Here is a 25,023-nt window from a genome sequence, read left to right as displayed (position 1 = left end):
ACTATTTGAAGAACTAAAGATATTAATGCACTACATATTCTGAGAATAAGAATTGCAAAGAAAGTATCTATAGTTACTTACCTATGTGATTAAATATCAATCATATCCGGTAATATCATTCAAAATGTATAGCACATAAGATTTTTATTTCCATTAGGATGAGTGTAAACAAAATGTTTATGTCTGATTACTCTGTTGGTTTTAAAAAGGTACAAAAATGAACACGCGTGCAACAGTACCTTGTTATTGAGATATATTTACACATTTAGACAAGTAGCCTAAGAATTCATTTCACAATTTTTATATATGTATATATACATATATATACACATATATATTGTTATATATGTATATATACATATACATTACCAGTAGAATGTAAGAAAACTGTACAGTAGTGAATTTTGAAATTAAAACAAAAGATGTAGAAAAAAAAACTGGCTAAATGATTCAGGCTTAAATTAAAATACAAAAAAAGAATTATACAACTATAAATAAAAGGTTTAACAGAAATAATCTAAACAGACACGCTGGCCATACGTTCAAAACAAACAAAAACAAACAAACAAACAAACAAACAAAAACAGTCCTGGTTTGGAAATAACTGGAGACAACTGACTGAATGCATAACGTAGGTCTCTCTGCTACTCACAGTGCCATCACGTCATGGATGCAAGTGACGACAGGTCAGTTATGCAGCTGGACTGACCGTAGCAAGGTCTGGCCAGCACTCTCTGGGCGTCTAGGCCGCACTATTGCACTTTTTCTGTAATGTCTTCAAACTCATGAGTTTGCTCAAACTTTGGAGTGTCCAAGAAAGGGGGGGGAGAAGGCCTAAAATAGCAGCCTCGTTTATATAGCTGTTCCTCAAGAACAACCAAAGCGCGCGCACGCACGCACATACACACACTCACTTCCTCAATTCACACAACGCATACACAGGACAGAGCAGAGGTCTTACACACAGACACAAAAGCAATGTATAGCAGTGCTGCGTCTAATAACAAGCTCAGACTTGCTTTACGAAGCACAAACATTGGCACTGAACCCTAATGGGTTGGGTGTGAATGGAGTGTGTTTCTCTGTGTGTGTGTGTGTGTGTGTGTGTGTGTCTGTCTGTCTCTCTGTCTGTGTGCCTGCATGCAGTGCCCCTGTGCGTGTGTAGAGAGCCTAGTGGCACATGTCGTGTGGCGTGGGTCCCACAGCGGTCTCTGCTCCTGGCACAAAGGACGTCTTCTGAGCACGCGCCAGGCTGGGGTTTAAGGCTCAGAGCTCCAGGGGCCACCACACCCAAATGCTACCTGGGTCACACACACACACACACACAGACACACACACACACACACACACACACACACACACACACACACACACACACACACACACACACACACACACACACACACACACACACACACACACACACACACACACACACACACACACACACGTTCTCTTTCTCGCCGTCTGTCCTGCTCTCCCTCACACACATGTGCACATACAAAGACACACACACACACAGGACTGAAACCTTTTGAAATACTGAAGAAGGTGCCAGAAGACTCCAGTCTCCACTAGTCTCCTCCTGCTCGCTCAGGGGTGTGTGTGTGTGTGTGTGTGTGTGTGTGTGTGTGTGTGAGAGAGAGAGAGAGAAAGAGACTGAAGCCTTCAGCTCCTCAGGGCTGGGCTGTTGTTGCGGTCTGCCACACTGCTCCCATCCTTCATCAGAGCAGCAAACACCTGCACACACACACACACACACACACCAAGGGTCTCAGACACAGAAAACATCATAGAACGAAGGTTATGCATATAACCACGGTTCTATGAATTTCGGATGACCGCCAGAGCTTGGCTGTCACTCGGAATGGGGCCGAGAAGACTGCTAAGAGATCATTTCCGGGGCGAGCGTACCTTAAGTACCCACGTGGGGGGTACGTCACCCCTGTCGCTAGCGACTTTGTTGGTATAGACACTCAAACTGCAAATGCATGTGATGAACATCCAGGTGCTGAAAGCACCGCCTCTGGCGGTCATCCGAAATTCATAGAACCGTGGTTATATGCATAACCTTCGTTTTATTTGTCAAATTGTCATTTTCTAGGTGACATTTTCCATTACTCTGAGATTGTTTGGTTTGGCTGAAAAGCAAAAGCTAAAGAAAGAATCTGAAATCTATGGTATCTTTTCCCACATACTGTAGGCTTGTAAAGACTGATACTGTATGTAACTGCTGTGTTAACAATCACAAACTGTACATCATTTTTTTGTAAATAGCATCTGTCCAACATGCTAAATGGTTCATGTAGGCCTATAAAGCTGATGACTTAATAGCTGTCTTATTGAAAACCCACAGAGGAGTAGACCTGTTGCTGGATCCAGTTGATGTAGTCGTTTCGGATGTCGATCAGCTCGTCCAGTTCGTGGATGTAGAATTTGTCATACTGGATGATTTGTCCAGCTGCCTCGTTGACCTGTGACAAATCATGACTTGAGTGCGGTACCACAGGCAACATTTTTGAAAACATATCTGCAGGAGGCCTATTTGGGGCAGCCATGGCCTACTGGTTAGGGCTTGGGGCTTGTAACTGGAGGGTTGCCGGTTCGATCCCCAACCAGTCCACGGCTGAAGTGCCCTTGAGCAAGGCACCTAACCCCTCACTGCTCCCCGAGCACCGCTGGTTGGGCAGGCAGCTCACTGCTCTGGGTTAGTGTGTGATTCACCTCACTGTGTGTTCACTGTGTGCTGTGTGTGTTCACTAATTCCGTTAAATTGGGTTAAATGCAGAGAAACGAATTTCCCTCTCGGGATCAAAATAGTATATATTCTATTCTATTCTATTCTATTTACAGTCGGCATTCCCTGCCTTGAGTGGGCCAGTGTGATGTCAAAAGGACATTGATCCCTCGGGACAGACGTGGTAGAGGCCCAAATCAGGGAGCAGGTGTGACTCTACAGCACAGCAGTGCTGCTCAAACTTTTTCTGTCGTTCCCCACTTTGGGGGAGGGGAATTTTCAAGCCATATTAACAGGGCAAAATATAAATATATATTTGTTTTTGCATTTTGGTTCCAGGTTACAATGACTGTCTCGGCCCACTGGATCGTTATCTCAGACGCTACGGTCATTGACAACAATGCTGCTGACAGCTCTGCTATTGCTCACTTTTCTCCTTCTACTGTGTGAAGCTGGTTGGTTCCACAGAGGCGACACTTCTGTTCAGGAGGCAACTAGTGTCGCTATGGGCATGCGCAAGTAGGGATTTGGCACTCCTGTGACCTCACAACTGGCACGTGCAATGACCAAAGCATCAAGAGAATCTCAGCCTTTAGGCATTCAAAGCTCTAGAACAAAGTAGTTCGTAGTCGCAAGCCGTCGCAGAGAATTCATCATGTTTAGTCGCAGTTGCAAGGTTTTAGAACATCGCGTCTCGTTGGGAATCTTTGATCTGAATCTGAACCCTACTTTAGTTGCGATGAGAGGTTGTGAGTGGCATGTCTAACTGCAGCTCTGTGCTGAGGTACTCACGGCGTGTAGAAGGCCCAGGAGCTTGAGCGAATGGTGCAGGAAGCAGGTGAGCATCTTCAGCTCAGACGGCGGCACCCCCACCTTCTGCATGCGCAACAGGTACAGCACCACCTCCTTGTAGAGCTCCACCCTGCGCTGGAACATGGAAGGCTCCAGCCGCGACCACCAGTTACCTGTGGGAGGGAAGAAAGAGAGCATTGCCAGAGGTTGGCATCAGACAAGCATGCCTAGGCTCCATTGGGGCGTAGAGGAAAGGGCAGGGAGGCCAGGGTGGGGGTGGGGAGGGGCGGGGAAGGGTCACTCACAGAGAACCGTGTGGGCGGCCTCCTTCAGGCCGACGGTGGCACTGGCCAGGGGAATGGTGAGCGAGGCGTAGTTGCTGGGGTTGTGGAGCAGGGAGCACTCGGGCAGCGTGAGGTACAGACGCAGGGCCTCGATGTCTGGGGGAGAGGACGTGAGTCTGGGGAGCAGGGTCTTCTCCAGACTCGCACACGCCTGGAGGTGGAGACACACATCCAGCACCCACTGATTATCAGACAACTCTCAGAGCAAAAGCCAATGAGCTTAACTCTCAAAAACTGACAAACGGTCCAATGTTCACAACAGCCTGATGCAAAAATGAGAGTGTCATCGCAAACATTACGTATATTGCGGCTATGTTGGCATCAGGAGAGTAGAACCTGTTCATCTTAGAGGGATTGCAATTCCATACGTAGGACTGAGAGGTGACTGTTGATGTTAATCTCATTTGTGCTAACAGAGAGTCCTAAACTGATCTCCTGGATTACTGTTTGAGCTCTTAGGCAGACTTGAAAGGATTTCTGTTCATTTACTGTATTTACTGTACTACAAGGTCAAGGTCAAGTCTGTTGTGCATGAGGAAGTCACATATTGTCTGTTTCCATGGTGACATACAAACATTGTAGGAGATATATTTGAGAAACTGCAGATGAGATATATACAGACAACAGGTGCCTCTCCAATACACTACTACACCAACTCACCAACTGTGAGATCTGTGGATAGTCTGGTTGAACCACTCTGTGCAAAAGTATGCGAGCGGTGTTCATATCCACCCCTGAGCACTTGCTGCTGGTGTTGTAGTGGTCTGGGTGACTGTGAACATAAATCAACATACCAATCTAGTTATCAGACTGCTCAGAAAAATGGAGAAACTGTCATCTGTTGCGTAGGTAATATGTTGGCTACTAGAAAAAGTCTGAAGCTTTTGAATCATCTCCTCAGTTCCAGCAATATGCATATTGCTTTCGGTTACGCCTTGCGGTCAACGTGTACAAAACTAGCATTACTAGCATCACCATCAACAGTCAGGCAAGGTACAAGGCTGTCCCCTGAGACCATGCTTTTTCAGCCTTTAATTCCTGGATCCCTTCAGTACAAGACGTGATTCACAATGAATAAATGACAGAATTATACGTCACCTTGTTGACAAGAAGCTCCCATTGAGGCAACTCGCTGAGGAGAACACAACATCAATCTCACTATGAGGAACACCAAAAAGACAATTAGTGAGAATGATCTCCATTCTCATAAGGCACTTCAAACTGTTGGCTTTATACTTTATTTATAGTGTAGAATTTTGAAAGATGTCACAGAGATCTCAGAAGAGGTTTCATGAAGCAACTTTGGGAATGACTTCCGTGACGTCTTAACAATGTCATGGCAAATTCCACACTGGAACTCTATGGCACTTGCACCAGCAAGCTACTAGGGGTTTCATGACTAATGATTTTTACTTGTTGACTATTATAGTTCTTCATAAGAGTTGTCGACGAGTCGACTATTTTCACGCACAGGACAGTGCTGGTGCTAATATTACTGCTAGTGTTAGCTAGCTGGCAGCATTTTTAGATGGTTACCCTTAGCAGACATGTTCCTACAGCACTTCAACACAGCTGTACACAACTTACAATACATGTCACTGTGGAACAGGTCTTCATGTACTCCCATAAACAAAATGTCTAGCTTGCTTAGCCGTAAGCCATTTTGTCCATGGCTAGTTGACTGCTGCCTAAAGCACTGACTAGTGATTTTAATAGTCAACTATTCGATGACAGCCCTACCACAGACGCCAACTTACTTTGAGATTTCGGGCGGCAGTCGTCCATGAGCGTGACTCAGCCATTTCTGAATGAGGTCAGCACTCAGCGTGTGGATGTGACCTCGAGGATCAGGCACTCGGAAATCAACAGGGGCAAGGTCATTCTAGACGAGAGGAGAGAGGAGAGGAGGTCTGTTATATCAGCACACAAGCACACAGACACACATTCACACACACACACACACACACACACACACACAGAGGTGTAAAAGTCCAACTTCAGAAAGTAAAAGTCCCACCACATATTTCTTCCAACCGTTCATTAAATGAGATGATTCTGAATTAGCACAACTCCTCATATTAGGCAGGCAGATTTGCTAATTGGCTCACATCACCTGTAATACGTTCACAGGTAGAAGCAATACCTGGCGGGACTTTTACTATCTCAAGTCAGACTCGTACACCTCTGCACTGGACAGCTGTGGGCCGGAGAGGGGGAGCTGATTGGGGTCGGGAGTTAATTCATCCTTTCACCTGATTGTCATGCGCTCTCCACCAGGGACGCACCTGGTCTGTACTAAAGTGGGCAAAGCTCTGGTCCCCTCCGGCAAAGATTCGCCTCACGTAGTAGCCCTGCTCGGAGTCTGAAATAAGGGAGAGCACACCACGAGGACCAGGATCTCCTGCCTGTTGTGTTCTATGGATGGTAAAGGCATCTTCATGACAAAAGCAATTCAAAAGCTGTGTGTGTGGTCGAGCGTGCCCCACTGGTGACGATCAGGAGGACCATAACATTTCAATATACTGTGGGATAACTGATGTCAGTCTTGAATTACTGGCATGTGATGCCTGGCATCTGTCTGTGTATGTCCCATTATGGACCTAAAGCCAACCTAACCGGAGGGCATGTCGTCCGGCTCCGGGTTGTTGAGGGCCCTCCAGGGGCCCTTGACCAATGCAGGGCTCTTCCTGTTGCAGGTGGAGCGTGTGCCCAGCTGCCCATTGCCGCCCAGCCCGAAGGAGTTGATCTTCCCTGAGGTGGAGATGAAGGCCAGTGTGTGCTGCCTTCACATGAAACATACACACAGATATGCCACCTCAGTACAGACCACACCTCAGTCAGGTCTAATTAAAGATTGAACTCCATTACATTGACTCCTGCCACTCCACTCAAAATGATAAGACAGGCATCATTCAAACAAACCTCATGATACATCTCTCTCATATGAACCCCATTTAAGTTGCAATAAAAAATGTAAAAAAAAAAAGTAAAAATGTCCTCCTCACTCACTCTCCCCTTAATGTTAAAGTAATGGGACAGGGTAATGGATGTGCATCTCTGCGCGTACCTTGGGTAGAGGTGTGAGCATGTTAGGTGCATCATCTTTGCTATGAATTATCCTTAGCTATGAGCATTACGTTTGACCTTTACGATGAACTCTATCTTAATCAGTGACAGTAGTTGGTAGTGACTGTGCCCCAGTCTGGCCAAGCAGCAAAGCTTCAGTCTCAGCCAAATGAATAAGTACAGTGAGTAAACACGGGGGGCGACCCCCCCCCCCCCCTTTCCCCCACCTGCTGACCTTCTCAAGCCTGCTAATCAATCGATAATCACAGCCAGCGGAAGAAGAAAAACATGTATTGTAGCAAGTCGCCCAAGGAGCAATTGTGGATTCAAATGTGTTGATTTCATTCTCATAGTGGACCCTATTATTACAGCATTGGCATTGGAATGCTGGGTTTCATGCCGTGATGACGTTGGTACAAGCATTTGTCTATTGCCATTCTTCTACATCTATGCAATGCACAACAAATACACTGGTATCCAAACTTTAAGCTTTTAAAAAAAGCAAAAAACAATTGAGGTACATTGAAAAAACGAAAATGGTACATTCTTTGCTAACCTGCCACAGGCGATTTGCGTGACTATGTTTCCCATGAGCTCGAACACCTTGCGGGGATTGATCTCGTGGTTAGTGCTGTTGTGGCCTAGCTGCCCATACCCTCCTGCTCCAAACGTGAACACTCCTCCCTCCTGCAAAAACATCACACACACACAAAGCCAGTGAGTCAACACAGGACAGTCACTTGGGGGGGGGGGGGTAATGTGCTTGTGTGTGAGCAGATGACGGTCTGTGTGTGTGTGTGTGTGTGTGTGTGTGTGTGTGTGTGTGTGTGTGTGACAAAGAGAAAGAGAGAGACAGTGGGGGTCACCTTTGTAAGTGCAGCAGTGTGGTCCTCTCCGCAGCAGATGTACACAACTCTCTGGGACCGCAGTGTCTTTAGGAGAACTGGAAAATGCCGGTCTGAAAGGAGGGCACAGAGGGAGAGGAGGGAAGAGTAACTATGAAGAGAATGACACTCTGCTAGACCAATGGGCTGCTTGTGTAGTGAGTCAAACATTCCATTCATATCATTATTACTATTCACATAATAACTACACTAATAACAATAACAAAAAACATAGTGACGTTCTTCAACTATCCAGTTCTTCAATTGGACTCATGGGCTTTTATATTAATTTTCATTCTTCATGGTCATGTGGAAATGAACCCAGATAAAACACCACTGTGAGTTAGTTAGCATCCATCTGGCCAGAGGAGTCTGCATGACCTGTCCCTCTCACCGTTGCTGTCATTCAGTCCGAGTTGCCCGAACTTGTTGCGGCCCCATCCGAATACGCCCCCGGAGAATGTGAGGGCGAAACTATGCGCCCCTCCGGCGGCGACCTGGGAGAAGGGGATCCCCAGCAGGGACTGGATGACCTGGGGGGACGAGGTGGATGCCCCCACCATTCCCAGGCCCAGCTGCCCATACTTGTTCTGGCCCCAGGAGAAGACCTGGCCTCCTGGAGAGAGGGGCACACAAGCACAGGGCCTGAGCATTAGGCTACAACAGGAGAGAGGGGCACACAAGCACAGGGCCTGAGCATTAGGCTACAACAGGAGAGAGGGGCACACAAGCACAGGGCCTTAGCATTAGGCTACAACAGGAGAGAGGGGCACACAAGCACAGGGCCTGTTGTGTCTTTTTACTGTGTTGTCGCTTTAAGCAGGCCCGGACACTAATTGCCTGATAGACGTCGCGCAGGACTGCAATTCCCGGCAACCCAAGCTGCGCATAAAAGCGGCCTCCAACCTGCGCGTCACTCTCTGACTCCTCTGACCTCTCTGAGCGGACCTGCGCAAATGGGCGAAAGTGCTTGAGACAGCGGTGTGTGAGACTGCTCATACTCAGCACGAGACAAACGTCACGCCTTCAGCGCCTTGTTCAAAATGGACTATAACAATTGTTCTCTAACGAACTTGTGAAACTTCAATAAATTCTATGAAGAGAAATTTCCTGTCTGACCTGATAAATCCACCACATTTTTGGTGCCGAAACCCGGGAGCAGAGGGAGAAGAAGGATCTGGAGGGAAAAAGACGAGAAGAAGATTCCCTACCTGAGACGTGGATTACCTGAGTGACTACAGGTGTGGACAGGTGAGCACCGAAGAAGAGAACAATGGATAAGCTTCCAAGATTGAAGAAAGTGCGAGGAACAATTAGAACAGCAGTGACAAAGTTAGTTAATAGAATTGCCGAAGAATTACGGAAAGAAGAGCCAAATCCAGAGACTCTTAAGTCACAGAGAAAGTTCACTGCAAGAATTGGATCTAGAAATAGAGAGAAATACGCCAACGGATGAGTTGGAAGATGAGGTAAATGGAGCCATGCAATACGTGGATGAAATAAAAATTGCTTATCTGCGCACAAAGACGTTTTTGGACAAAATCAGAGATGGTGAAAGCGATACATCTTCGCAGACGACAAACCAGAGGAATAGAATTCCAGTGATGAAACTACCAAAGCTGTCGATTGAACACTTCAGTGGAGACATAAGTAAGTGGCAAAACTTTTGGAGCCAGTTTACGAGTGCAATTCATGACAACGAGCATTTAAGAAAAGTTGATAAGTTTAATTATCTAAAATCATTTCTTACTGGTAATGCAGCGAAAGTTGTAGCAGGCTTATCATTGACCGAAGCAAATTATGATCATGCAATCAAAATGCTGCTGAAAAGATTTGGAAGAAAAGATTTGGTTATTAATGCGCACATGAACAAATTGCTCAATTTGACTCCAGTTAGAAAGGCAACAGACATTGTAGCGCTACGCAACTTATACGATGAATGCGAAGTTCAAGTACGTAGCTTAGACGCAATGGGAGTGGTATCAGATGCCTACGGCTGTTTACTCTGCCCTATATTGATGAAAATGATTCCTGAAGAAATAACCCTCGAATTCACGAAACAACTGCAAGAAGAAGAAGCTCTGAATGTAAAGGACTTAATGGATTTCTTACAAAAGGAAGTTGTTAGTCGAGAGCGAACTGCCTGTGTAGCCCAGCGACAAACGGGCCCTGTGTTAGAAAAGGACTCCTTACGAGACCGCGATAAAAGAGTGTTTGAGAGAAGAAAGAGTTATGCTCCAACATCAGCTACATTTCATGTGTCCGCTAGAGAAGAATCACACTGTTTATTCTGCAACGAAAAAACTCATAAGTCAAGAGAATGCAATGTGCACAGTGTTGAAGCAAGGAGAGAAAAACTGCGCAAACAAGGCCGATGTTTTGTATGCCTAGGTGCGAAACATATCGCGTGCAACTGTAGAGCGCAAGGAATACAATGCGAAGGTTGCGGCAGAAGACATCACAAAACTGTTTGCTTTCAACATGCCTTAAGCACTGTAACTTCACATACACCTGAAGTAGGCTCATCAGATACAGTAGTGTCAGTATCCCCAGTACAGTCAAATCAAAGTGGCACGACATTCTTGCAGACAGCAATAGTCTGGATTGAAACGCCAATGCAAGACCAGCTTGTCAGATGTCTACTGGATGGAGGAAGTCAAAGAAGTTTCATACAGGAGAATCTATCAAGGGCACTAAATCTGCCAGTTATTGGTGAAGAAACACTCAATCTGCACACATTTGCATCAGCAACTTCAAAATTGATCAAATGCAGAAAGGTTCAAGTACGACTGAGAAATATTAAAACAGAACAAAATGTCGTTCTAGAGTTGCTAGAAACCCCGCATGTTTGTACTTCTAAATTGCAAATTGCAGATCAGAACATCCGAAAGATACTGGAAGAAAAAGGACGTCAAGTGGCGGACGTGCCTATTCGAGGCATGGAGAACGAGGAGCTTGGAATTCTCATAGGAGGGGATTACTACTGGAAAATTGTGACTGGACAAATGGAGCGCTTAAGTGACTCGCTGGTAGCAATAGAAAGCAAGTTTGGATGGTTGCTACAAGGGACAGCGACAGTGCTGAAAGTCACTACAGAACCTGTGGACATTGACGTGCTACATGTCAGTGTAGCCGAAGACGTTTCACTATCCAATCAGCTGCGCTGTTTTTGGGAAACTGAGTCCATAGGAATATACCCAGAAAAGGAATCACGTGTCATTGAAAACGAGGCCATTCAGAAGTTTAAAAGAACAGTGATCAATAAGGGAGGCAGGTACGAGGTGTGTTTGCCTTGGAAGGAAAATCACTGTGAATTGGCATCAAATTGGACTGTAGCTAAACGCAGATTCACCAATCTGACCAAGAAATTTAGCAAGGAACCGTCTCTTTATGAGAGGTATGACGCAGTGATTGCAAGACTACTTGCGGGAAGGAATAATTGAAGAAGTGACCAGTGAAAATTCAGCCAACACAGTAAGTCCTATTTACTATATGCCCCATCATGCTGTGGTGAAGGAAGACAGAGCTACAACCAAAGTGCGTGTAGTGTTTGATGCGTCTTCTCATGAGAATAATAGTCCATCTCTAAATCAATGTCTATTCGCAGGCCCAAATCTGAATCCTGAACTTTTGAGTATACTTTTAAGATTCCGTGAACACAAAGTGGCACGGATGGCAGATATTACCAAGGCATTTTTACAAATTTCGTTAAATGAACAAGATCGAGATGCTTTGAGATTTTTATGGACTAAAGACAAGCCAGGTAGCAGTGAAGAAGCCAATCTCATAACCTTGAGAATGACTCGAGTCCCATTCGGAGTGACATCAAGCCCTTTTCTGCTGGCAGCGACAATCAGACATCATCTTGAGAGGTACGAAACCATCTATCCAGAAGTGGTCAACATTATGAGAGAAAGTCTTTATGTTGATGATTTGATTACTGGAGCTGCAGATGTGAAATCAGCGGAAAACCTAGCGCTAAAAGCGAAAGAAATCATGTCTACCGCCGGAATGGTGCTTTGCAAGTGGAAAACGAACGCAAAAGAATTGCAAGAAAAATGGCTGCATACAGAGTTCATAGAAAAAGCAGAAATCAAAGGCCAATCAACATTGAAAGTGCTTGGAATCACATGGAAAACAGACAATGATGAATTTACATTTGAAGTGGACGACTTGGTACAGTTTTTGGCAAAGAAAGTCAATTCAAAACGTGGAGTGTTACAATCAGCTGCTAGACTGTTTGATCCAATCGGATTTTTATCCCCATTCACTATCAGGATAAAATGCCTTTTTCAGGAGTTATGGCAAAGAGGAATCGAGTGGGATGAAGAACTTCCAGAAGATCTGAGTGAAAAATGGGAACAGTGGTGTACAGAGATACCAACTTTACAACAGCTATCTGTGCAACGAAGATATGATTCACTGCCAGAAGGTGAGCCCATTCAAGTTAAGGAAGTGCATGTGTTCTGCGATGCTAGTCCAAATGCATATTGCGCAGCAGCGTATATGCGCATAGCCAATGCAGACGGTTATTGCAGCAGTAGTTTAATCGCAGCAAAAACAAGAGTAGCCCCATTAAAGCCAACTACTTTACCCAGACTTGAGCTCTTAGGAGCAGTGATTGGAGCAAGACTAGGAACGTATGTCGTCACACATTTGAAGTTGGATAAAAGCAATCTGAAACTTTGGACGGATTCCATGATAACGCTACATTGGATAAAGAGCAACGCAAAAGAATGGAAACCATTTGTAGCCAACCGTGTGTCAGAAATCCAAAAGTTGACAATGCCAGAAAATTGGAAACATTGTAAAGGCCAGGACAACCCAGCAGATCTCGGTACAAGAGGGATATCTGTAGATTCCATGATTGAAGCCGACCTATGGTGGCAAGGGCCGCAGTGGCTACATGAGCTCGAAGCGCCGGAGCTGGAAATGGAGTCAACAGAACCAACGGAGATCGCTGAAGGTATTTCTCAAAATCAAGTCACAGCAAACAAGGTAAACGAAAACGACATTGAAGAACCATTGTTTGATTTGAACAAGTATAGTGATTTGCAAAAGGTATTGAGAATAACTTCATGGATTAAAAGATTCATTCATAATGCGAGACATGCAGAAAAGTTGAACGGAGAATTGAGTGCAGAAGAAATAAGAAATGCTCAATTATATTGGATTTTAAACACGCAAAATCAAAGCTTCCCTGCAGATATGGAAAACTTGCGTGCTGGAAAGGAACGTACACGAACATCTAAACTGTTAAATCTTAACCCCTTTCTTGACGATGCAGGAATCTTGCGAGTTGGAGGACGCTAGCAGAAGAGCGCCTTGCCGCATGAGGTGAAACACCCATGGATTCTTCCAACTAACCACAGATTCTCAGAATTGAGTGTGAGAAAAGCGCACGAAGAGGTACTGCATTCTGGAGTAAGAGACACGCTTACGCAAGTAAGAGAAACAAGCTGGATTTTACGCGGACGTCAACTGTGCAAGAAGGTGGTGTTGAGATGTTTGGTGTGCCGCAAGTCAAAAGTCAAGCCGAGCCAACAGCGCGAAGCTCCGCTACCCAAATAACGAATTACAGAAGCTCAACCATTTGAGGTAACGGGTATTGACTTTGCTGGTCCCTTATATATCAAGCCTAATCACAAGAAGACATACATAGCCTTATTTACATGTGCTGTAACAAGAGCTGTGCATTTGGAACTAGTTTCAGACTTGACCACAGAAGCTTTTTTAATGGCATTTAAGCGATTTATCGCTAGAAGAGGAATATGTAGCACAATTTATTCTGATAATGCGAAGACTTTTAAAAGAGCTGACAAAGATCTTAAAGAGATGTGGCAAGTAATGAAGAGCAAGGATTTGCAAGTTTTGTTCGCAGGAAAACAAATAACATGGAGATACATCGTTGAGAGAGCGGCCTGGTGGGGAGGATTTTGGGAACGATTGGTACGCACTGTGAAGACCTGTGTTCGCAAAATACTGGGTAGAGCATGCCTGACGTTTGAAGAACTGCAAACAATTATCATTGAAGTCGAAGCAGTAATTAATTCACGTCCATTGACCTATCTGTACCCAGACAGTGAAGAATTGTTGCCTCTAACCCCTGCACACTTTTTAGTAGGAAAGAGACTGACAACATTACCCCCGCAGCCAAGTCCGACAGATGTGCAAGGAGCGAACGCCGAAGCATTGACCAAAAGGTGGAGATACAGACAGCGGATCATTGAATCGTTTTGGAAACGCTGGAGAAATGAATATCTACTACAATTAAGGTCAGCACATACAGTGAAACATGTTAATACATCTCAATTCAAAGTTGGAGACATTGTATTAATTCAAGAGGATAAAATCCCAAGACACATGTGGAAGTTAGGAAAAGTTGAAGAGTTGTTTATTGGAAGAGACGGTCATAAGATCATGTCAAGTAAGAACTTCAACAAATGTTTTAAGAAGACCCATACAGTTATTGTATAACCTGGAGCTGTAAATTATGAACATCCCAGCAAACAAAATAAAGTCCCGGCGACGTCCCCTACAGGTCGCCGCCGAACGTCGCCTCCTCGTAAATGTGTAGGGTTCGCGTTACGTCCCGCGGACGTTTTTTCGGGACGTCAACAGCACGTCCCCAGGACATTATAGAGACTTTTAGGGGACGTCTTGTTGTTGTCCCTGTGACGTTAATGTAGGACGTTCAAATGACTTACTGGCGACGTGACGGTGACGTCCTTTAGTTGTCACCGTAATGTTATTGTGTGACTTTAAATTCAAAAGGAATATGTGCTTTTGACGGCATTTTAAGCCGCCTTATATAGCACTTCAGTTAGGCTAAGCCTATTTATTTTACCTCTAGGCTATCTTACAAATACACCGTAGCCAGAATATTTCGCTAGCCTTAAAGAAATCAGTCCAGATGTAGTTTGTCCCCCAATATTTATTTGTAGCTACATTCAAAATAAACTGAAGGAGAAATTGGACTGGCGCCCAGCCTCGATATCTGTGACGTCGTCGTCATCATCGTCGTCGTCCTCCACCTCCTCCTCCTCCTCCTCCTCCTCCTCTTGTTGTTGCCCGTCTTCCTCCTCGTGGCGGGCCTCTTGGCGACCTGCACATGGCTTCTACACAAATTCAAAAAGATGGATCAGAAGTCATTGAAAAGGTAAGAATATTCACGCTGTGAAAGAAAGTTGTTCCGAAAAGCATGCTTGTCAACATCACATAGGTTACAGTATCTATAGGCTAGTTCTTAGAGGCCACGTCGAATTGCAGGGCTTGTGTTTCAAAGGCAAACAAGTTAACGCGAAGACCTGCAGGGCTAAGTGAACAATTACCGCTAGATAGTAACTGTTACAAACGTACCTTCCTATGCCCCTGCACACGGTCTGGGGCGTGCTTCAAGGCAACGGCAATGCAGTCCTCTATGAGCCGGGTCCTTGTTTTAGTGTGGACTTTATTGCATGCTTCTGTAATATAGACAACATTACAACAACACATATTAGAATAGTAACACATGAAACAAGGGCAGCCAAACCTATTACCTATTGTTCTAATACTATTTCACAAGCTGGTGTCAAGCAAACATGACAACCATGGAACCAAGAGAACCCCTTCATAAGCAGACCTTAAAATGACTTGTCCAGCCATCCTGTCATCCCAAAATTATGCCCCAGATGCCAAATTAAGAAATAGGCCTACACTAACAATTGTGTAATGATTAAGATGATGATGATGCGTACGCTGCTTGTTAAAAGTGTTTTTAACTGTATATTCATGTTACGGTCAATGTTTTGAAATAAGCTGTTAAAACTATAGTTTATTTTGTAGTTTAGTTAATTATACTTTATTTTTAAGTTGTATAATCTCTATTGCAACTGTCCTGAGGCAGAGGTGTCTTATTGAAGTTTCATGTGTGCGTTGTCTTTTGTTTTCCAATTTTCTGTTATGCGCCTATCATAGTGTGATGTTTATTTTATATGAGACATGAGATGACATGCATATTAATGTGTCCCGACCGTGCACACTTTGCAACGTTTATATTTGTCCTATCGCTGCAGCCGGTTAGCGGGCTGCAGGTGTAGTAGGCTGGTTAGCGTGCAGTAGCTGAGACAGGTGGTTTACTTGATCTGTTTGGCAGCAGGAGCTGTGATGCGCCTGGCTAGCTCCATGCCTGATTAATTTCTTGTTTTCCCAATATCTCAGGTATGCCATGTAGGTTATTGTATAATTGTTTGAATATTTGTATGTAAACTGTACATTGTAAACCGTGCAACTTTAATTGTTGGTCGTGCGCTCTATTGCAACTGTCCAGGAGCTGTGATGCGCCTGGCTCGCGCCATACAACGCAGAGTGATCAAGGGAGGGGAGAGACGACCTCTGTTACATATGTCTAGAGTAGCATCGTTGGTATGTATCCATTCACTGTTTTGAAATAATTACATAGGTTCATAGATCATTAGTTGGATGTTAGTTTTAGAAATGTCTGTAATCGCTATAATCTAAACATTTACATGGTTGCTAGTAGGGATGTTAACCGGTGACTGTTTGACCGATGGTTGACCGTATCCACCTTAACCGACCAAAGTTGTCGCTAGTCGGTTAAAAAAAAAAAAAAAGAAAGAGCCATCTTTAAATTATACGGTGGTGTATTGCTGTCACACTAGAAATAAATAAAAGGCTCAGTATCAGGTAATTACGTGAAAGTTTCAAGTAATTACGTGAAAGTTTCTTGTTATAACAAGATCTTTTTCACGTTTTAACAAGATATGTTTCATGTTATTACATGAAATTATCACGTTATTTCGTGATAATGATATTTTCACGTTATAACGTGAAAATATCATGTTATTTCAAGATATGATATTTTCACGTTTTTACAAGATATGTATCACGTTATTACTTGAAATTATCACGTTATTTCATGATAATGAAACTAAACAGAAGGAGGGGCAAGAAAGGCTGGTTACTAGCTCACGAGTCAATCAAATTCTATGTTAAACTCGGTTTATGGCGATTTTCCAGTTATTAAACTTGTGGATGATATTGTTATAAATGCAAACACCCGAGCATTGTCCAGAATATTGTAGTTTACTGGCTACGACAGCTGTGCCCCCACTGAACAAATTGAATGATTGACTGATTGATTGAGGAGTGGTAGCCTACACCTGCAGCGTGTCGACTGTGGATGATTATCAGGGATAAAGAGTTGCGAGTTGGGGCGTGCGAGAGGGAGCTCGGGCTGGTGTGAGTCGCGCGGCCAGCCGGAGCGTTTGGCTACTTGTGGACTCTCGCTACTGTGGATTACCTGAACTCTGTGAGCTAACTGTGGCTACTTGTGGACTCTATCGCTACTGTGGATTACCTGAACTCTGTGGGCTAGCTGTGGCAACTGGGACTCCACGAACTAACAGGCCTGTGTGAGTGTGTGTGTGTGTGTGTGTGTGTTGTGCGTGTGTGTGCGGGCATAGTTAGCCCCAGGCCGGGTTAATGGCCAGTCCCTTCCCCTAGCATAACTCCGCCATAGAGAGGGCTGTTTTAGGTGGGTTGTGTGCGGATGAATGCAGGGTGGGTGCATTCGGAAGGTTTGTTGTGTGTGTGTCAACTTTAAGTAAATTGTAAAACGTGACTCCCTGTCTGTGTGTGATTTGACTCCTCCTCCGACCACGAAACAAATATTACAATATTCTGCACCTGTATTTGGAGTGGCAATCGGGAGAGTCGGGAAGAATCCCGGTGTGGCGTTTTGGGCCGTGCTGATGATTACTGTGATGAAGTGATCTCAAAAAGCCTGCACTGTGTGACTGCAGCGCTTCACTTTTCACTCCCAGCGGCCTCTCCCCGCAGCCCTAAAAATTACCACGATGACCTGAGATGCAAGCTAGCCAAAGCGCCCAAATTGCGTAAACATTCACAAATGTATCAAGGCCCTTTCTCCCTCTTGCGTTAAGTTGCGTTAAGTGGATGGGAAGAAGAAGCAGAATCAGGCTGTGTGAGCAGGCTACTCCTGCACCTCTCTGTCCGCCTCCTTAGCGGCTCTCTGCCGATACACAGACTGTGAGCAGGCTACTCCTGCTCACCTATATCCGCCTACGGCTCTCTGCCGATATACAGCCCTGCTCCTGCTACTTGGTCAGATGGCGACTATGTACGCTGTAGCCTACACACATCCTCAAAAGCAAACACTCATCAAGCAGCACTGCAATAGCAGCCAGACAAGCCTGTTCTCATTCAGCCTATGCCAGCCATAGGCTCTCCAGCCTGGTCTCGAAGTTTCGTTATCATGAAATAACGTGATAATATCATGTAATAACGTGATAAATATCTTGTAAAAACGTGAAAATATCTTATCTTGAAATAACATGATATTTTCACGTTATAACGTGAAAATATCATTATCACGAAATAACGTGATAATTTCATGTAATAACATGAAACATATCTTGTTAAAACGTGAAAAAGATCTTGTTATAACAAGAAACTTTCACGTAATTACTTGAAACTTTCACGTAATTACCTGATACTGAGCCTTTTATTTATTTCTAGTGTGACAGCAATACACCACCGTAAAATTAGGCTAAAGACAGTGGACTAAACGCTACTACAGCTAGCCATCTCATTCCAAGAAGATCTTTTTTTGCGTGAAGTTAATTATACCTCACACTCAATTTTTCATAACTCGCCTGCTTGTAGGCTAGGCTAGGTAATAAACCAATAAAAACATTTGGCACGAGGTCACAGCGTCTGGAAGTGCGCTGTTACATCCATTGGTTTTATCGTGTTGCAGTCTAGGCAACTTTCCGCATATAATGGGCTTAGATTTGGAAAGACATTACATCTACATTTCAGGAAGGGTCATCAATGGTAACAGATATGGTAATGATCATTGTTTCGTTATTAGTGTGCAAATGTTCGAAATAAATAGGCTACTGTAGGTTTGTTTCTTAGTTTTTCTGGTGTTTTTTTTTATTGCTCGAAATTATGTGTTGTATAACTCAGTCACGTCGTAGCTGGTAAGCCTATCTAAAACTTTTCACATGGGTGATTCCGTGTCAAATCAGGACACTTTCGGACCTCATCGTCACGGATTTTAACGAAACTGGCATGCTGATTTAGTCAAATGAGAAACCCACAGAAATGAATAGGCACATTTCTTGCATACATATTAAGGGAGATTCAGACTAAGAAAGTTGTATGGGGCGGGCACCACATTTGGCTGATTGTATCTCCTTTACTGTAAGTCACACAGAAATGTTTCCTATGTCATTTGAAAGCTCTTTTCCAGCTCTATATTTTGCATAAATAGCATGCGATACCTAAAATGAAAGGTAGTCGAGTTGTCAGAGATTAGCGTGTAACAAATTTAATAGCAAAAAAAACTATATTACAAATTTCTTCATTTTGTTAAGGGTTAAAGCTAGTCTGTAACGTCATTGACATTATGTGGGTTTCGCATATAACTAAATCAGCATGCCAAGTTTTGTTAAAACCTGTGGAAAGGCAAATCAGTTCAGTTCGTTCTTTTTAAAGACCCGTTCGACAGAACTGATTCGTTCGCGACCGACACATCACTAACGAGTAACGATGCAATACATAAGAAATGTACCAGAGTAAAAGTACTAAACTCATCCAAAAAATGCACTGAAGTAGAAGTGGAGAAAAAATAATAGTGCAGTAGAGTACATAAATACAGCATTAGTACAAGTACAGTAGTGCTTGGAAATACTTACTTATCATGGCCTCGTTTATAAGGAGGGGCTGAAAGGCCTTTTTCCCCTTTCTCCCCTTATAGGAAAATTGTGCCCACAGGGAGTTGGTGCCAATTTTCCTCAGCATCCTCCGGACACCTTCCCCCAGAGTGGCACCAGCCTGCAAGCTTAGATATTGAATCTGTAGAAATGAAAGCATTTGTGAGATGGGAAACACCTGTAATGTGAATAAATATCATGTCATGTAAGGAAATGTCAACAACAAACAAGCAAACAAACAAAAAATCTGCTCACTGTCTTCTTTCTAAAAGTGCCCTCCTGCAGACGGTGGCACAACTGGTCCAAACCCTCTACTGTCTCCAGTGGCTGCTGGAAGATATCCAGGGGATCCTCCTCTACGCCCACTGGCCCCACCCGTCCACATTCATTCAGAAGGTTCACCACCCTGGTGAGTTTATCCTCCATCATCTCCAGCTTCATCATCACCCTCCGCTGTAGGCCCTCAAACAGCTTAACGACCTCTGTAAAGCATGTGTAATCACAATCTGTTGGTTACAAATGAATGCATACAAATAACCATTCCATTGCATATTGAAAGAAACACTAATTTAACAAATAGTAACACTGGGGGTATAGCCATATCCATTCAGCCATAGGCACAAGGCCAGGTGATGAAAGCACTCATTTGTGCTTTTATTCAACAGCTTTGCTAGCAACTAATAGATGTTTAACATGTGAAATGTGTCTTTGTGTTACATGTGAAATCACACAATTACCCTTCACTAATTGCTTAATTTAGCCACTTTTGTCATTGTCAAAAATTATAAGGGTGAAGCAGCCACGCAAGGACAATGTAAAAGGAGTTGGGCTACTGTGCAATACATTTTTGCAGATTTACCTTCCGTTGTGATTGGCCTTTTTGTTTGGGCACTTGAGCCTGCCATTGGTTCTACTACAAAGGAGAAACAAGTGACATGACCAACCACTGTTAATTCTAAACAATGTCCTATCGAGGACTTATGTGAAACATTGCTGTCATATGCATATGCTACTGTTACCTGGTATGCTCAGAGGCTGTAGGACACTTGGAGTAACTGTCAAACAAAGACAATTAGGGAGTGACTTTCTTTAGGTCAGATGTAACATATAGAGAGATTTCCTCTGATGTTGTTATCGTCATACTCACATGGTGGAGCCTCTTGTAACTCCAAGGGCCTTGACCTCTTCTGGTGAGGGTGGGCAATATCATCATCTGTGTTAAGAAACAATGGAACATTAGTTGCATTTGAAACAGGAATCATGTGGGTGATATCATTGTGATTTGTGATTGTGAGTTTTAGTTACCTTCTGATGAATTGTCATGCAAATTAACTGCAAAGAGAGACAAAAAATGATGTGAACTGAAACATGTCATGGTAAGGCAGTGTACATGCTATATATATAAAGATGAGGTCTATTACTAGGACTGGTTGTTGGAAAAGACCCCACCCATTGTGCATGACTACTCAGTCAAATGTGATTACTCACATGCTGGTGTCTGAGGCCTGTGTGCACTTTTTCCGCCATTGAGTGCTATACAAACAATAATGATGACATGTCATTGACAATGCAAAAACAACACACAGCCATTCCAAAATTAGTCTTTGTCCTCTTCTGCATCGTGTTCTGTTGAGTACTTACATTTATGTTTTCTTTTCTGTTTCCTTTTTGGAAGCTGGTCACCATTCTGTTTACCCACCATGGATTGTACTACAGTGCAGAAAAGATCACATCACCAACTACTGGTAATTCTGAATGTCCTATTGAGTGTTTATTGACAATATTGATGTCATATATGTTGCTGTTACAGGTGATATGGGGTACTTGGAGTAACTTTGAAACAAAGACAATTTGGGAGTCAAATGTTCTAAGTCAGATGTAACATGTAGAGAGATTTTCTCTGATGTTGTCGTCATACTTACATGGTGGAGGCCTTGGTAACTCCAAGGGCCTCGACCTCTTCCGGTGAGGGTGGGCGATATCATCATCTGTGTTAAGAAACAATTGAACATTAGTTGCATGTGAAACAGGAATCGTGTGGGTAATATCAGAGAGGGTTAAAGCGGAGCGAGAGGCGCAAGCGTTCGATCTTTTCCGCGTTCTGTCTTCGCAAAGGGGAGGGGGGCTAAATCCCCCTTTAAGCAGACCTGTTAACATTCGAACTGAACTGCTTGCCAATCTGACAGAGATCGATATCCCACTATGACGTCTTTGCGACACGCAACTGTTCAAATTTTTCTTCCATTGAGATGCATTATGTTGCTCTATCTTGTCAGTAATTAAGGATCTTTGGTAATATCATTGTGATAGATTTAGTTACCTTCTGATGTATTGTCATGCAAGTTAACTGCAAAGAGAGAGAAAAAAAAGGATGTTAACTACAACATGTCATGGTAAAGCAGTGCACACAGTGAAAGTTTGCATTATCAATGACATGCCCCCCCCATGGCATGTCATTGACAATGCAAATTAGACACTTAGCAAGTCAGAAAAAAAAACATTGTCTTGTGCACCATGCTCTTTTGAGTACTTGCATTGCTGTTTTTTGCTCGGTTTTCTTATGCGAGGGTCGTCACCATCCTCTGTTGGTATAGAATGTGGTTTACATGTGTAAATAACTCACAAGGCTACAGTATTTCTACAACATTTATGATGATTATAAACTGACCTCTGAACCTCTGTGGTAACACCACCCGCCGGGAATCGTGGTCAGACTCCTCCAGCTGCGAGGTGTCTTGGGCTTTTCGGGCCCTATGGCGGGCCATAGCATATGTGTCTGCAGAAAAAAAATAACACAATGAAATGTGATTGTCTAGGGCTGCCATATTACACCACACTTTTAAACGTTAGTGTACATACCTGTTTGTGAGAGTATCCTTGCTCTGTACCTCGTCCACAGCTGTTTGTCCGGCAGGACATTCTTTTTTGCCAGACCAACAGGATTATGTGGAGGCCAGTAGCAGTCTAGATCATTTGCCTGTAATACAAAATGAAGATGCAACTGTAGGTGAGTACATAACAAAACACGTTAGTCAAGGCTTACATGAAGTAAATAACATGAAGGGGAAAATGTTACAAAATGAAACTTACCCCATCACCCCATTCCAGCCACTTTGAGGGAGCTGCCTCCACTTCATTCTCATCGTTGAAGTGAAGCACAACAAACTGCTTCATGTCCTGTATGACAATAGAATTTTAAGGATTTTGTGTTTTTTTTTTTGTTTTTCTTTTGTGGTGTGTTTTTAGGTCATCAGATGGTGTGAAGGACCGTAACAACAACCCTATGTCCATGAGGTTCCTTGATGATGAATGCCAATTTCACAAGACGACTCCGATGTAGAAGCCTCATTTCTGATGCACGGGTCGTGGCACGAAAGGCTCCATAGATTCGGGAGTCACAGGGGGTCAACAAATAGGACTGCAAGTTGGTGTAAACCCTACACAAGACAGGCTCTGCAGTGTCTGTAAGGGAAACAACCTCACAGCATTCTTCAGGACTCAGTATGAACACTGCCCCTTCTTTAACCATGTTCTCTGGCCTTGTTTGCGGTAATTTCATTGGAATTGTTTCCTCAAGTCGGTTGGCAATCTCCATCAGAGGGTTTTTCCCCGATCTGACCGTGTTTTTAATGTGGTGGAGATGGCTCTCAAAAGGGAACGCACTGAAGTGGTCAAGACTCCCGAGAGATGTCACATCAGCTGCCAGATGCAACAAGGAGTGGACATTGTACACCTTGAATTGTGGCCCGTACAGAATCCCTCCACGGTCAACAAAGAACTGCAGCAGATTGTGTGCATAGCTGGTATGTGACACAGCCAGTTCAGGGGACACCAAAATGCACATAGCTGTGCTGAAGGTCATGAAATGATCAAAAAGATTCTCCTGGAGAATACCTCTCAGCACAACCTTTCCCGTGTACAGCATGAATTGTCTGAACTCCGTGGCTTTCCAGCGTTCCAGCTCATCCAAGCTCCTTGGCCTGCGGGCAAAACAGGTAGGGATAACCTTTCTCAGGGCTATGAGACGATTGTTTACTTGTGCAATTTGAGCTCTTGACATTCTCACTTCTGTCCTCACCCTTGTCCAGAGCAGCAGCAGCTTCCTCATCACCCCAAGGCAGCATTGGTGCATATAGTCCCCTGGGAATGCTTTCACCATGTCGATGGGCAGACTGGAGAAAGGAGACGGGTTCTCTCCATGGTGGTGTTCCGGCTGCCAACACTCCCGAAACGACTGATCAGTCCTCAAGTTAAGGTTTTCTATTACTGGATACAGCATTCTCCCAGCCCACATCCCCTTCTGATCACATTTGTCACAGCCGTAGTACCCTGAATACAACTTGACACAGCGCACCATGGCCTTGGCAGGGGCATCACAGGTTATGCACGACAGTTCCACCTTCAGGGATCTGCCCTCCCATTGTATTCCATTTTGCAGCACTTGTGATAGGTCACTTGCTATTTCAGCGATGAATGTGATGTCTTTTGGTTTAGATGAAGTGAGGGAGAGGGAGAGGGGGAAAATACATTTGGGTGTTAAATTGATGGAACACAGAATTGGCCAGAGAGATTTGTTTGAGGACTTGAAAAGAGGCAAACCGTCAACATTTAGGGAGATGCTCATTGTTTGAAGATTTTCGGTGATATCTGGGGCATATTTATGTAGGTGTCGAGAGAGCTGGTCAGCCACGTTGTATTTGATGCTGTCAACACCTCCTATTGTTTCAACCCGGAACTTCCTTTTGGTGCCCAACAGAGCTCTGGCAGTACATGGGAGCTCCTCATGGCCGTGTCTTTGCAAAGTCTTTAGTAGAGCATCCAGTGATCTGTGAGTGACACCAAACTTGCAGGCCCACTCTGCTAGCTCTTCCCTGAGTGTAGTGTCCACCACTTCCACAACCACTTCACTTTCTGCATCTGTTGCAGGTCCTAGCTCATAATATGGTGTTGCTGACGTAGGTGAACCAAGTGAATGGCTGCCACTGGAATGCTCTCCCACTGATGCAGTGTCACTGAATTGAGGCTGTGTCACGCGGCTTTTCTTTTTGTGCGCTCTTGACACCCTTGCCCATATTTTGTTATAATGCCTCTTTCGTTCACCACTGGAAAGAGCATTGTGTTGATGCTTCTAAAAAGGACATAGCTTATATCAAAACTACTGATATTGGTAGGTATGAACTAAGTCAGATCTACTGAGTCAGATTGGATAGATTCATTGTTATGTACTTGCCTGTCTTGCTCCTGACATTTTGCTGTGTCTGAAAGTAAACAAACAATAAACAAACTATATGAGAGTAAAGTGGATGTAATGAAATTACTTTTTATTATAATTCAGTATAAACACAACTATTTAAAAAATACGTTTTTAAAGGTCAAAGGTGTCTCTTTCAAATGCAAATGAGGTGAATGGGCTTTTTGAATGGGCCTGTCGCAGGTGAGAGGACTGAAATCCTAGGATT

The 25,023-nt window shown here is 43.9% G+C and overlaps 1 protein-coding gene across 1 annotated transcript; it reads right to left on the bottom strand.

Annotated features, from left to right (window-relative positions):
• Positions 1-141: 141 nt before the first annotated feature.
• Positions 142-24,818, bottom strand: LOC134063603 (probable E3 ubiquitin-protein ligase HERC4). Its single transcript, XM_062519197.1, has 19 exons — positions 24,795-24,818; positions 22,655-22,741; positions 22,424-22,541; positions 22,233-22,340; positions 22,078-22,146; positions 19,820-20,046; positions 8,943-9,000; positions 8,218-8,439; positions 7,806-7,897; positions 7,496-7,626; positions 6,490-6,656; positions 6,126-6,235; positions 5,631-5,755; positions 4,972-5,031; positions 4,534-4,645; positions 3,835-4,024; positions 3,530-3,702; positions 2,367-2,474; positions 142-1,740 (listed from the first exon to the last, which is right to left on the bottom strand). The coding sequence occupies exons 1-19, from the start codon at positions 24,810-24,812 to the stop codon at positions 1,669-1,671; spliced, it is 2,247 nt and encodes a 748-aa protein (XP_062375181.1). The 5' UTR covers positions 24,813-24,818; the 3' UTR covers positions 142-1,668.
• Between the last annotated feature and the right edge of the window lie 205 nt (positions 24,819-25,023).

This window comes from Sardina pilchardus, chromosome 18 (assembly GCF_963854185.1).
Source record: "Sardina pilchardus chromosome 18, fSarPil1.1, whole genome shotgun sequence".
Taxonomy (NCBI): Eukaryota; Metazoa; Chordata; class Actinopteri; order Clupeiformes; family Clupeidae; genus Sardina; species Sardina pilchardus.
Note: the sequence above shows the minus strand (reverse complement) of the source record. Positions and strands in the feature narration are given on the sequence as shown.

Excerpts from the sequence above, each read along its gene's own strand:
- LOC134063603 (XM_062519197.1), bottom strand. Across the intron at positions 8,440-8,942 it reads AAATGTGGTGGATTTATCAG|GAGGCCAGGTCTTCTCCTGG; the intron begins GTCAGACAGGAA and ends CCCTCTCTCCAG. Across the intron at positions 7,898-8,217 it reads CGGACTGAATGACAGCAACG|ACCGGCATTTTCCAGTTCTC; the intron begins GTGAGAGGGACA and ends CCCTCCTTTCAG.